At 42.7% G+C, this 14,288-nt stretch overlaps 1 protein-coding gene across 7 annotated transcripts; it reads left to right on the forward strand.

Moving 5' to 3' along the window:
- Window positions 1-3,215: 3,215 nt before the first annotated feature.
- On the forward strand, window positions 3,216-10,835 carry CBLN2 (cerebellin 2 precursor). 7 transcript variants are annotated; one of them, XM_065533634.2, is made up of 6 exons: window positions 3,216-3,568; window positions 4,019-4,066; window positions 4,354-4,569; window positions 5,211-5,733; window positions 8,739-8,858; window positions 9,136-10,835. In XM_065533634.2, the coding sequence occupies exons 4-6, from the start codon at window positions 5,377-5,379 to the stop codon at window positions 9,331-9,333; spliced, it is 675 nt and encodes a 224-aa protein (XP_065389706.1). In that variant the 5' UTR covers window positions 3,216-3,568; window positions 4,019-4,066; window positions 4,354-4,569; window positions 5,211-5,376; the 3' UTR covers window positions 9,334-10,835. The 7 variants fall into 7 exon arrangements, with proteins under 7 accessions (XP_065389706.1, XP_065389705.1, XP_045234292.1 ...); XM_065533633.2 differs by having other exon boundaries at window positions 4,022-4,066; XM_045378357.3 differs by having other exon boundaries at window positions 4,022-4,066; window positions 4,406-4,569.
- The last annotated feature ends 3,453 nt before the right edge of the window (window positions 10,836-14,288 follow it).

Genomic DNA, 14,288 nt, shown 5'->3' on the forward strand with positions numbered 1-14,288 from the left:
CTTTACTAAACGATCAAAAATACAACATAGTTTTATATTTTATTTCTACGGGAGAACACTTGAGAGGGAAATACACGCTGATGTATCACCTCATATAAACTTTTTCAGATACAAAAGCAACAAGTTTTTTCCTTAAATCATTAATTTTCTTTTTTCTGAAATTCACTTCTGGATAAAAATATATGATTTATATATATTATGTGTACTCAAAATATTCCAGATATAAAAAGCCTTAAAATCATACCTGTAGCTCATTCTAAAACTAAAGCTACACAATTACATTAAAAGAAAATAAATAAATAAAAATTAGAAATTGCTTTAGCTGCATATTACTGATTTTCTACTACCTCCTAGATCAACAGATTGTTTTAAATTTTAAATTTTAAAAAATAGATTTAGGGGGTACATGTGCCGTTTTCTTACATGGGTACCCAAATAGTGTACATTGCACCCCGTAAGGAATTTCTTATCCTTAACCATCTTCCAACCCTCATGCTCTTCTGAGCTTCCAACATCTGTTATTTCACTCTCTTTGTTCATGTGTGCACATTCTTTATCTCCCACTCATAACTGGAAACATGCAGTATTTGACTTTCTGAGTTATTTCACTTAAGATAAAGGCCTCCAGTTCCATCCATGTTGCTGCAAAATACATGATTTCATTCTTTTCATTCTTTTTATGGCTGAGTAGTATTCCAATTGTGTGTGTGTGTGTGTGTGTGTGTGTGTGTGTGATATTTTCTCTATCTAATCATCTGTTAATGGACACTTAGATTTATTCCATATTTTTGCTGTTGTAAATAGCACTGCAATAAACCTACCAGTGTAGGTATCCTTTTTGATACAATGATTTATTTTCCTTTGAGTAGATAGTCAGTGGTGGAATCAATGGATCCAACAGTAAATCTATAATGCATGCTGAAGATGCATTTCAGGGATAGGTTATATCCAAAGAACTCAAATTTAAGTTCTATGAGAGATAGATATTTAGAGCAAATGAGGGGTACTTGAGTTATCCTAGCCTCTCCCCTTCCCACATTTTCCCCTGATAGGAGAATATTTTCCTCTTCAGCTCTATGTGAACACCTGTCTTTACTACAGGGTGGTTGTGGGTGTTAAATTGTTTGTTATATCCTAGACAAAAGGCATGGTGCAATATCTGACATACCACAGGTGTTCCATAAATGCCTGTCATTGTTATTGTCTGTGGGAATGTCCTACTATTAAAGTTCTAGTAGTAATAGCAACAATTATTAACATGGAAAAGGGAGAGAAAAAGGAATCCCTGAGATAACTAGAAAAACGTTTGCTTTTAAATCTTGACATTTTCTGAAAATTTTTCTAAGCATATTTACAAGCTAAAATTCCAACACTTGACTTAAATATCTTCTTATGTGAAACAACTAATTAATCAATGAATACATAATCTGCTTCTCTGTCAATTTGCTATCTTTTATGGTTATGAACTTTCTTCTAAAATAATCTGTAGTCTAAATTTAAACCTAGCCTCTTTATTATATAAGAATGCTTATAGCATTTTTTTCAATAATTTAGTCCAATAAGTCACATAGATTAAAGGTGTCTCTACATATATAGAATTTAAACATTTACATTGCCACATAGAAAGTGGTTTTCTTTTTCCCCCAGTGTTGATGATGATAGTTCCTGTGTGCTTGCATTTGTATTAGCCAAAAGAAATGCTTACAGGATTGAGGAAAGTTGCTGAGTAGAGTTGCTGTTTAAAGATTTATAGATGTGTGAGAAGTATTGCTATAAATTAGCATCCCCAGATTGGTCTAATTATGTCTGTATCTCACATGCCTTTCAAATATCTAGTATTCTTTGCTATCTCTGCTTACACTTAAATCAGTTCTATGATGGAATGATGGATGGGGGCTTAGTTTGACAATAGGACACTATCAAATGGATGAAATGTTGGAATAAAATAACTATCTGAAAGTAAGAATGTACTATTTCCACTCTGTTAAACTCACAAAAATGGTAACAAAACATGGCAAACTGTGGTGGATTTGAAAAAGCTTCGTGGCAAATGCCAGTACCTATCTCCAGCATGGTACAAAAATGTTGAAGTATGACATTTACAGTGAGTATAGCTTAGGAGGATGAGAGATTTTGGAAGTATTGTATATTTTCTACTACGGTTGCATGTTAGGTTAACCAGGAAGCATTTCGCTTAGAGGTACTTTTAATCACATCCTTACACCCATACTAAACATTTTGTCTCACCTAGCAGTGTGCAATGACTTTCTGCACATCCATTCCAGTTGAACTGATCCGACGTGAATTTCATCTCCAGCGCTTAGAGATGATACCTTGGCAGTTCTGTTCTAAATGGGGAGAATAGCAGTGAGAGGGCCTATGGGAAAATAAGGCCTTCAAAACCCCCTACCTGAAAAGACCTCCGTTTGTTAAGGTGGAATCAGACACTGCTGAAATCTTCAAAGGGACGAGGGTTAGGTGTGAAGTCTGGAGGAATAAGAAATACAGGTGCTCTAATGAACAGCACTGGCTAACTTTGTATTATTATTATTATTATTATTATTATTATTAGCCTATCAGAAAAGACATATCATTCATGTCAAAAGACAAAGTATTTTTTAACCATGTTTTAAAAAAATCAGGCTACAGAGTGTAGATTTAAATATTGATCGTTTTTTAGACCGGCATGAACTATACGGCCCAGCTGTCTGTGCAAACGCTGTGGCGACGATAATAACCGATGATAACCTCACCGCAGCATCTATCATCTTGGCAGAGTTGTTTGTTAAGATCAGTGAAGATCCAGAAAAATCAGGCAGCCTGCTGCTTGGTTTTGCCAGGAGTAAACGTACTGAAGGATACCGGGAGGACTGGTCATTGTTGTTCTTCTTGTGGTTGCTAGTATTATTATTATTATTATTATTATTATTATTACAGAGGCCAGCGCTGCTTTTGGGGTGAAAGAAGACCATCAGCAAACCTCAGCCTTGCGGCCAGGACTCCACCGTCTTCTGTCCGAGTCTGCGGGTCCGCAGATTGCGGCAGGGAGGCCCGGGCACCCGCAGGTGGCGCCCCACGTCCGTGTTTGCGCCCTCGCCCGCGCTCCAGGCGCAGCTAGGAAACCCAGCGCGTCTCCCCGGGTCTTTGGAGCCAGCGCGGAGACCGCAATTTAATAAATAAGCGCGAGTGCCAGCCGCTCCACCAGCCCAAGGTTCAGAGGAGCAGACACACAGACCCGGGCCGGAGGCCCCTCTTGTAGCCCTGCGGGAACCGGACAGTTCCCCAACTGGGGACTCTGGAACCACAGCTCCTAAATCATCAAATTCTCAAGCTTTTTTTCCTCTCTTCGTCCCAGTCATCCCAGTCATCGTCGTCTTCTTTTTTTTTTTAAACTTATTGTTTTTTTCGCCCCTTTCATTATGAAAGTGGTCACGCCATTCAAGATTAAGACTTGGAGGGAATTGGGGAAAGAAAAGAAAGAATCTAAAAGAAGAGAAGCGACCGGTGCTTTTAAGGGTGCCTAATTTTCAAACGAGACGTCTGGGAGGATTTTGCTCTGGGCGTTTGGGTGAGCTGGACTGGGGCATTGGAGGGTGCGGCGGGCTTGGGAGCAGGGAAGGTTCGGAGTCCTAGGGCGGCGGCGGCGCTCGGCTATGCCCTCTGGAGACTGGCGGGGCTGCGGGGCCGAGGGGATCCGCGATGGAGTCCCGCTGCGGGCGCGCTGGGCGCGGGAGTGCGAGGGGCCCCAGGCAGCGGTGCGGGCGCGAAGCCCAGGGACTGGAGGCGCCCGGGCGCACAGCGCGGGGCGCTGAGCAGGGCGAGACGCGGGGTTCGCGGTCCCGGGCGCGGCGCCTAAGCGGGCGCGCGGGGCGCGGGGCGTGGTGCACCCCTGAAGCGGCGCAGGCTGGAGCGGGAAAGCGGCAGGGCGGGGCGGCGCGGTTATTGGCCACGCGCTGGGAGCAGGGTCGCGCTCCGTGTCCTCCTCCCGACAGCTCCCACTCGCCTCATTTTCTCTAAGCAGAGCAACTTCGCTGACAGCGGAGCTCACCCAGCATGGATGTTCCAGGTAACCACCCCCGACCTGCCCTCCCCTCCGCGTGCAAGCGCCTTCTGCGTGGATTTTAACCAGGACTCTCGCTGGTCCAGATCGAGGGGTGGGGGAGGTGGAGAGAGAGAGAAGGGAAATAATGTAGGATCGGGGCTGCGGACAGCGATATTTATCAAGAGCCAACTTCTCCGTTCTTAGAAAGAATATTGGAAGAGTTAATGGGAGGCTGTGGGCGGCGAGGGGGCGGTTTCTCTGCGTGTCTCTGGGCTGGTATTGAAATGGCCGGTCTGCTTTCCTGGGAGGAGCGGGGACGGGGCAAAAGTGCAGATGGGCGCGTAAGTTCGCAGAAACCTGCAGGGGCTGCTGCCCAGCCAGAAAGAGAGAATCCCCTGGGTCTGGAAACAAGAGCTGGAGAATAAGCCAAGCCTGGGATTCCGTCGTTGGAATCGGTCCTTCCGCGGAGAGAGGAATCCCAGGGGTTTCACCAAGGGGGCTCGCTAGTGGCTGCAGGGACCTTGGAAGTGAGTGTTTGGTTTTACTGCCTGCGTGTGCGTGTGTGTGTGTGTGTGTGTGTGTGTGGTGTCATTTTTCCCCTGTTAATCTTATTCGCCCTAAGGAGATTCCTGGGGTTTGTTCTTCGGGTGGAAAATAGATAAAACCTGTACCAAAGGGACTTAAATGGACTTTAAAAACATCTCGAGGATTGAAAAATAGAGGATAGCAGGGAAACAAGGGAAAGGAAAAGGGTTCCTTGGTGCTGCTCCAAGGAAATGCCTTGAGATGAAGGCGAGAAGGCAAGCATTCGTAGGTTTTTCTTTGCCTACGTCTTAGCCCCCTCCGCGCTGGTAAATGGGCGGGGTGGCGGTGACGCCTTCTGAGGGTCTCGGGGCCCGTCTTAGCGACGAGGACCTGCACAAGCGCGGCCCCCTCCCTTGTCGCAGGCCCGCGCGCCGCTCGGGAGCCTTCAGGGATGCGCTGCCCGCTGCGCCCGGGCGTTTCTCCGGACCTGTTGTGCCAGATCGGAAAGCGGGTTGGCTGTGCGCGGGACCAAGGGGGTGGCCTTCGGGGAGAGCCCCCGAGCTGCAGGCATCTGCTCCCAGTCCCCCTTCTTCCCGGTGGCTCCACCTCCCGGTGTAAGGCTTTGGGTTCTGTGCCCTGACAGGTCCACGGGCGCCTTTCTTCTGAGAACGACCCTGGCCTTGACCGTCAGAGCGGGGGACAAAGGCCCGCGGAGGCTGCTGCGGGCCCCGCGCGTTCCTGCGCGCCCTTCCGCGCCGCTCGCGCCCCCGCCGGCCTCCGCCCCCGCGCGCCGCCTCCCACCAGCCCCGATGCAGGCGCCCGGCCAGGGGCCCCTCGGGCTGCGGCTGACGATGCCCTGGCGCCGGGGGGCGCTGCGCGAGCCGGGCGGCTGCGGATCCTGCCTGGGGGTGGCGCTGGCCCTGCTGCTGCTGCTGCTGCCCGCCTGCTGCCCCGTGCGGGCGCAGAACGACACGGAGCCCATCGTGCTGGAGGGCAAGTGCTTGGTGGTGTGCGACTCCAGCCCGTCGGCGGACGGCGCCGTCACCTCCTCCCTGGGCATCTCCGTGCGCTCCGGCAGCGCCAAGGTGGCCTTCTCCGCCACGCGGAGCACCAACCACGAGCCGTCCGAGATGAGCAACCGCACCATGACCATCTATTTCGACCAGGTCAGCCGCCAGCCTGCCCACCCCGCCCCCAGCCCGGGGAGAGGGGCGGGGATCTGCGCGCGCGGGCTGGGGTTCAGGCTTCTTGGACGTGGAGTTCCCAGGCTCTGTCCTCCCCCTCTGCCCTGCTACTCTCTTTCCTCCCGTTTTATAGAACGCACTCCTACTCTTTCCCTTTTCCACATTGTGGCTTTTTAAAAACTTTTAAATGATCAGCCAACTTGGCACTTGGATGACTGAGAGTCCCTTAAGGCTGTCTAAGCTTTCTAAGAGTTCCGTAAACCTAAAGATTTGAAATGTATTTCCCAAAAGGAAGCATTGCACGTTTTACTTTTCACGGCGGTGTGGTTGATGGTCTTCAGTCACCCAGGTGCCCACCTGAAGGATTGAGTGCATTTAAATCTCTCCACTCTCAGAAAAGGACTCTTCCCAAGTCTCTGCCAGCATTTGGAAAATACAGCCTATTGCTTATTTTGAGGAATGGATTGGGGGAGGGATGTTTATCTTAAAAAAAAAAAAAAAAAGAAAGAAAGAAAGAAAAAAACGTGAGGACGAGCAGGGATGGTTATATAAATACTAAACAAAATATTGTGATTATATAAGTAAAATATATAGTAAATAAAATATATACCATAAGCAAATGCAATATATACAAATCTTTTAAAAGAGCAGTGACTTACATCACCTTAAGCCACTTAACTTATGCCATTTGGTTCAATGCAGAGGTCTCAGAGATATGATCAGGCCTTTCCAAACCCTTCTCTGGATTATTGGTGCCCAGGGTTAAAGGCTGTAACCTTCTTTTTGGGTCCCGCTCGCCTGGTTTCTGTTGTTTTTCAGAAAAAAAATTAAAAGCATTATAGAGATTTCCAAGCTTTAGCTAATTAGCTAATTGCCCAATCATTTTACCAAAGTGTTTCCCACAGAATGGAGCGCCTAGCAGTCCCTGACAACCTACCAGGGCTTACTGTACATGTTTAATTGACTTTCTTTTGGTCTGTTAGGCAACTCTTAAACTTAATAACCATAAACCTACAGACACACACTCTTGACTCTATTTAAGCCAGGGTATTTATTTCTTAATCATTGTTAAGCTTCAAGTATTTGAGGTTTTTTTTTGGGGGTGGGGGCGGGCGGAGGCATGTGTCTCTTTAATTCATTTTTTTTTTTTTTACAAAATGTAAAATTATTTATTTTGATTATGTCCAAATGAGACAACAATGGAATAGGCATTTGGGAACTAATACTCTATTAGTACGGTTTCCTTTATATGCTGTTATTGTTATATTATTATTATTCACTTACAATGTCTTGCAAAGTTTTCATAGCATTTTTATATCCCTCTTTGCATTTGTGTATCAAGAAAGCTCTGTGATGTAGGGCAGGATAAGTAGTAGCAGGATTCTAATTTTATACATGAGCAAACTATGGCAGGGTGCGTTCAATGTTTCTCTGGCTCCCCAGTTAATGAGGAGCTGAGGTCTGCTTTTCTGGGTCTGGTTGGGTATTCTTGCATCTACAGCAGGGATAAATTCTACCTGAATTTATCAGCTTCCAGAATGTAAAATTGAGATGAAGGAGTTGAGGTGAAAGAAAGCAGCAGCTCCGGAGGCTTAAATGGAGACTGCTTTATCCTTTTCTAAAGCTTTGTAAGGAAGACAGCGAGCATAGCCTTATGAGACTGAGAATAGGCATCCCGAGGTGCTTGTCTTAACAATGGAGCCCAGAGTGTCTGTCTCAGTCCTGCCCTTGAGTGGAGCTGAAGTGGTGCTCCCAGCTGGGTTGAAGAAGCTGAAACAGGCATATTTCACAAGTCATTTCGGCGATCGTCATTGGCAGCATTTCACATTGCGTTGGGAATTGCATGTTATTTATCTATAATGAGCGTGTAAGAAATAACAGCAAAGGTATTGCGGTTGAAGTTTATATTCTCATTAGATCACAAGATCTTAAACCCAGGATTTTGATGTTGTTGCTGGCTGTTTATTTTAAAAGGCAGGCCATCTTATTATTATAAAGGAGTTGTGCATTTATGGATGAGGATGGAGATGGCATCCAAAGTGGCTAGAGTCTGTGTTGAACATCTGAAAGAAATTGGGTCATCATGGGGGTCCCGCCACTCTTGAAATTCTGCTTATGAAACACTCACTCCTGCCCTTTTATCTGAGAAAAGCCATCTGCAGGGTCATGAGCTCATTCCAGGTGGCTAATTTTGTCATTGTTTTGCATGTTGTAGAGTTTGCATTAGCTTAAGCTAAGGATGTCCAAGCTGCTGATTCTCTATTTATTCAAGCTCATTTACAGGGCACCATAGCTCAGGCAAGGGAGCAGCACATTGCTCAGGGAAAAGTAAGGAAAAGCAGGAGTAGCAAATGTTTTTCTGCAAAGGTCTTTCATTCAACACCCATCATCGACTACCTACTGTGTGCGTCCAGAGTGTGCCAGGCACTGGGAACCACTGGAGATCCACACCTCATACAGCCCATTGTCTCTGGGAACACATGAAGTTAGGTCCCAAGCTTGAACTTGCAGAAGTGATCTTTAATTGGCCTCTTGCTCCATAGCCCCTTCTCTACCCACTCAGAATCGAACTCTTTTTTTTTTTTTTTTTTGTCAGACAAGGTATCATGTTGATGTACCCATAATCCCGCAGACCTCCCTGGACTCAATTTAGGATTTAACAAGCTTACAAGCTTTGATTCCTTTCTCTCTGCCCTGCCCCTTTAACTCACAAAATTCACAGCTGGTTTTTGAATGCATAAATAAAATATGCTTTAAAAATGTTGATTAGTTACAATGTATTAAAATACCTTTGAGATTACTTCCTGCTGTAGGATCTTTTAACTTCAGCACTGCTTCCTTTCTGGGAAGCCAGAATGCTGAGGATGCTGAATTTGTGTTCCCAGCCGCTGATGAAGGAGGCAGTGTTGCTGGTTATCCAAGGATGATGAAAACATACACTGAGGAGGGGCTTGCTATTGTGTGCTGTGTTCCCTCTTCTTTTTCAGGTATTAGTAAATATTGGCAACCACTTTGATCTTGCCTCCAGTATATTTGTAGCACCGAGAAAAGGGATTTATAGCTTCAGCTTCCACGTGGTCAAAGTGTACAACAGACAAACCATCCAGGTGGGTAGACTTGAAACTGGATCCTTTCAGGTTTGGGTTAATAGTTCCCCATCGCTAAAGACCCCTGTACCTGGTCTCTGAGGTTGAGGGAAACAGGGTATTGGGCTATTTAGGGGTGATGCGGCTCTGAACTAGCTGGGAGTGCTCACTGTCAGGCCCCCTGATGTGTACTGGAAGGGTAGGACGGGGGTGGGAATGGGGATATTGGCAGAGGAGAGAACAGTGTGTAGGAGTTGGGTCCTTTATGGTCTGCTGAGCTCTACTCTCTGCATTTTAGGTCAGTTTAATGCAGAATGGCTACCCAGTGATCTCGGCCTTTGCAGGAGACCAGGATGTCACCAGAGAAGCTGCTAGCAATGGCGTGCTGCTGCTCATGGAAAGGGAAGACAAAGTGCATCTCAAACTTGAGAGAGGCAACCTCATGGGGGGTTGGAAATACTCCACATTCTCGGGCTTCTTGGTGTTTCCTCTATAAACACAGAGCACCCTAGATGGTGGGGGAATGGCAATCTGGACCCAGGAATCCGCCCTTTAAAACACCCTGAACTTGCTGGAATTGGGACACCTTGTTTCCAACCTCCATCAGACTGTTGCTGTAGAAGAATGATTTCCTTTGAAACCTCCAGTACTTTTGTTTTTGTTTTTTGGAATATTGACAATTCCTCGGGAACCTGGCCTCTAATTAGTTTTAGATGACAAGGTCTTAAGGAGAAATGAAATTATCGATTTGAGCAATTTGTACCTGTGATTGTAAAGTCAATATCGGATTTTATTGTTGGGACCATGGACCTCTTTTGTTTGTATGTTATATTGTTGTCCCAATGGAAGGAGAGCTCCTGATTCCAGGATGGACTGCAGGTTGCAGTCAGGGCTTGAAGCAGGAGCCCAACAAAGAACCACCTGATGGACAGTCCTTGACATGTGTTCTGTGTGCGTCTGTATAGCCTTAAGAAAAAGAATGGCTTCACTTTCATTCTGTATTCTTCCCCCCACCGTGTGGATGGGAGGACTTGGGAGGGGGATGGGGACATTGTGAACCTGTCAAGAAGTGCTTTATCCAGAGAAGCAAGTTTTGCACGATTGGACTGCAGCTTTTGTTTTGTATTGTTTGTGTTTTTTCTTGAATAGCTTTACTTTTCTTTCCACACTCAGCTCTCCCTCCTCAACCCCACTTTTATTTTTCTTGCTGGGATTGGGGAGAGAAAATATATGTTGAATTCCTGGATAAGACCAAACAAAACAAAACATTAAAATACCTGTATGTTTTGTTTTAGACGAGACCAAACCAAACAAAAAGAATCTGTTTATCGAAGTAAAAATAACACAACGTACAATTCGGCTTAGTCTCTCAAAGAGATTCTAAGATGCACCTTTATAACTATTAATAGCAACCTGGATTTTTTAAAAATTTATACTTCAGAATGCTTTAAGAACCTGGTGTTCCTGGGTGGTCCTGAATCGTATAAGTTGGGAATGGAAGCTGTAACGACCAAGTCCCCTAAACATACTGCTTCTTTGCCACGTGTGCTGTGACTTCTCAGCGGGTGTTTTAATTTATTTGGATCCACCTCTGAGTGAGCGCACAGTGATCAGGTGCTTCGAAGCCAACAGGCCAGCTCCTCTTCCTCCGGATCCTCTTTTGATCTGCCCAGGAAGGGGATGCATTGCCACTCTCCTGCATGCACCTGGCGAGAAGCCACCTGGAAGTCACTGTGGTTAAAGATATTGGTGGAGGTACCCCAGGAGCACTGTTACAAATCCTTCTTGTTTTGGCACCTCTTACAACAACATTATTAAAACACAGCTGAGAGTTGATGGGTGTGTAATTCATATGCCAAGGAAATGTCACTGATCCCAAAGCAATCAAAGAGGAGACCTCAAACCAGATGTTAATTTGTTCTTTGTGTAACAATGTAACCAAAATATTGATGATGAAAGTCATAATTTAAGATTCAGAATAAATGGGTTTGATGTCTGGCTTGCTCTTATCCTCCACTTCGTCTCCCAACTCGTAAAATGTGTGGAAGTAAAGGCCGACTGTCAAGGACCTGGGGAAGATAAATCTATACAGTGCCTCTGTAAAAAAAAAATGTACTCTCAAACACACACACACCGGTATGTGCAGACCTGGCTGTGGGTCTGGATGGATATTGTACACTTAGATATATTTCAGTTTATACATATGTATTCTTTAAAAGGAAGATCTTGGGGGAGATATGTGAAAAAGACAGCTTAAGAAGGTTTTAGGGATAGGCAGTCTGCTTTTATCACATGTCATCTTTGATGTGGTGCAAGTTCCAATCCAGTATTTTCATCAGTGAACACTGATATAAAAGAAACTAACATTTTAAGAGCATAAGTTGTTTCCAAAAATGTGTATGTGAGGATGGAGAGGAATTAGATTCCATTTTTGAAAAAGAAATTCAGTGGTGATTATATAAATGACAAAATGTATAGTTTGACTAAGGGTCTAAGTTTTACTTTCCTCGGATGAAGAGCATAATGGGATGCAGAATTTTATTTGAATTGAAATGCTGTTGCATTTTGTGAGGGAAAAAAATCAATAAAAGAGCATTGGGGTACCTTGGCTTTGTGATTAGGAGACATACTTCTAAATAAGAATATTATTTGTGAAGGCTGATAACATAACGAGAAGGATGCTGGAATATGGTTTATTACTCTTGGTTATTTTAGTCCTCTTTCCCCCATTTCCTTAAACTTATGTTCAATTTCAAACAGGAAACCTCGTTAGAGGACAGTATAATATTCCACAGATTGATGCGTATACAAGTACTTGTTACTTTTGTCACTTAATCATATATAACACATGTATGTTTGTATTTACACCTTTATTACATACAGGTTGTTATTGGGCTATCCTGGCTAATAAGCAGCCTATTAATTAGACAGTTTAAACAAGAGTATAGTTCAGGCGTTTATTTTGTATTAGAAAAAACATGATATCCTGATTATTCTACTTTAGTTCATCATCTTCTTCTTCTTTGTTTTCTTTTTCTTGAGATGGATTCCAAAACCTGCCTTAGGAAGGAGCCATGCTGCCAGTGTCCCTAAAGTGGTTTCTCATCCCCTGCAGCATCTGCCAAAGTTCTGTTTGGCTGAGGATCTATGAGGCATCTGAAGCTCCTGTGTTTTTTCTACAAAAATATATAGGTCAGATCAAAATGTAAAATATGTATTTTTTTATTGGAAAAAAAAGAGAGAGGTCTCTGTAACATCTGAAGGGCCATCTGAGCCCTGTCTCTGAGTTTCAGTTTTCTCATCTGGGTGAGGGCAGTAGCCCTGCCAGGTCCCCCACCTCACAGGACAGCTGTGAGGACCGCACAGAAGTGCTTTGAAAGCTGGAAGGCACCAGGATAACATAGGGTGTGTTCTTGGCAGGGAAGGTGTTTCTGCAAAAGCATATTTTTAACATGCAATTTATGAAAAAAAAATGACTGACGGACAATTTTATGAAAGTAAATATCCATATTTCTGAATAGACAAAACTGTAGTACTGGGTTAGAATTTTGTCTCATTTGATTGTAGGGATGATGATAATATCAAAATCTATATGTTGTAATATTAACTCGATTCTCAATTATGTTCTTTGGCTGTCCTGTGTGGTTCAAGTTCAGCTCTCTGCTTCCGTGTGGAATGCCAACATTTTATAAAAATATACAACTGTAATATTTTTAACACAAATAAAAAAATTAAGTAGTAATGTTATGGCATAACAACAATAAATTGCCTTGGCTGATAAATATTAGCCCTACTAAATTGTAAATGCTTATAAAACAACACAATTTTTTAAGTTAAAATATATTCTAATTTAAATCACACACTTGATGAGTCAGCTCTAGGTCCTGAGAAACTATGTTTACTATCTGTAATTTCTGAGCCTTCATTGCATCCTAATAATTTTGATTTATGTGTTCATGTATATGTGAAATTATCTACAGTTTTAAAGTGTGTGCTTATAATAGCGGCTCAGAGTAAAGGTGATTAAAAACTTATTGAATATTAGCATAAAAACTCACAGAATCCTGTGAGATTCATAGATTTACATAATCCTGTGAGATACATAGATTCATAGATTTACCTGTTTGAAAATATTTTAAAGCTAAATCTAATTATATTAAGCATCAGAAGAATTAGAAAATATATATATAAAGCCAAAAACATTTGTTGAATCTTTAACTTTATTTGTAGTATTTTCTTACCATCAAGAAATTACAGTGGTCACATATTAGTAACTATCACATAAATACTGTTTGCTTGTGAATACATGAACATCCCCCTCTGAATTTTTAGCGTAGAAACACAAAATAAACTGCAGGGTTTGGCCACATACTCCTGGAATCGAGAAATATGTGAGAGGAAAATTTGATAAATTATTTTATGCAAGCAAAATAAAAGCGCTGGTTGTTCCAGAATACATTAGATGTCGCAAAAGGAACAAAGAATGTTCTGTCAATTTGTAGGACCATAATTTTGCAATCTTTTATAAGGAAAAATGTTGCAATGAGATATAATGTTTGTGTGAATAAAGTAGTGAATGTGTGTTTATGTTTTGACAGCGTAAGAAGTATATAATAACCTAATGCACAGATACACATGAATGTAAGGTTCTTTTACATTATGTTTAAGATGGGGAACTCATAGAAGGAGCTTACAGTGAATTCTTCTAAAGATTTATTGAGTACTCTGTGAAAACACTTGTAAAAATGTGGAATGATTAACTGTAGAACTACAATGAGTTTTGCCCTTTTGCCTTGCTTATATGGAGATTTATTTGTCATTGGGATTCTATTTCTAAAGCTGGCACTTTACTACTAAAATGGGATATTACAAACATATTTTTAAATTTAATATCAAAGCCTGTTAATTCTCATGAGACTCTTAAAATTATTTTCTCTTGACATTTAAAGAGCAAGCACACCAAATATACTGAAGTATGTTAAAATACAAATTTTGCTTTGGTTTTATCATTTGATGCTTTTTGTGCTCTGTATCTTTTTTCCTATGATACACTATGAAGAAATTAGCTGATGATGACCACAATTATTAGTCAAATGTGTTCGCGTATTTGCCCTGCATTTTAAAACTTATTTTTGCAGAGAGAACTCACCAAAAGGCATATTTACTGCCTTTGCAGATGGATGGCTACAGTTTTTAAAGATATTTTAAATGTCTGCTTTGTTACATAGCTATCCATGATGAAATTGGACAGATCCAGTCCTCAAATCCCCAGTCCCCAAAAGAAGACATCACATTAAAAATCCTTCATAAGATCCAATGGATGTAAAATTTTAAAAATGGGCATGTATGCAAGTCTGTATAATAGCATTATGCTCAAACATGAATCTTAAGTAAATGAGCTTTCCTTGCATTCCCAGACCCAGTGGGGTAACTTGAAATTTGTAAGGGCAA

The sequence above is a fragment of the Macaca fascicularis genome, chromosome 18, assembly GCF_037993035.2.
Source record: "Macaca fascicularis isolate 582-1 chromosome 18, T2T-MFA8v1.1".
In the NCBI taxonomy this organism is placed as follows: Eukaryota; Metazoa; Chordata; class Mammalia; order Primates; family Cercopithecidae; genus Macaca; species Macaca fascicularis.

Excerpts from the sequence above, each read along its gene's own strand:
- CBLN2 (XM_065533634.2), top strand. The coding sequence starts at position 5,377 with ATGCAGGCGCCCGGCCAGGGGCCCCTCGGGCTGCGGCTGACGATGCCC. Across the intron at positions 5,734-8,738 it reads TGACCATCTATTTCGACCAG|GTATTAGTAAATATTGGCAA; the intron begins GTCAGCCGCCAG and ends CTTCTTTTTCAG. Across the intron at positions 8,859-9,135 it reads ACAACAGACAAACCATCCAG|GTCAGTTTAATGCAGAATGG; the intron begins GTGGGTAGACTT and ends TCTGCATTTTAG.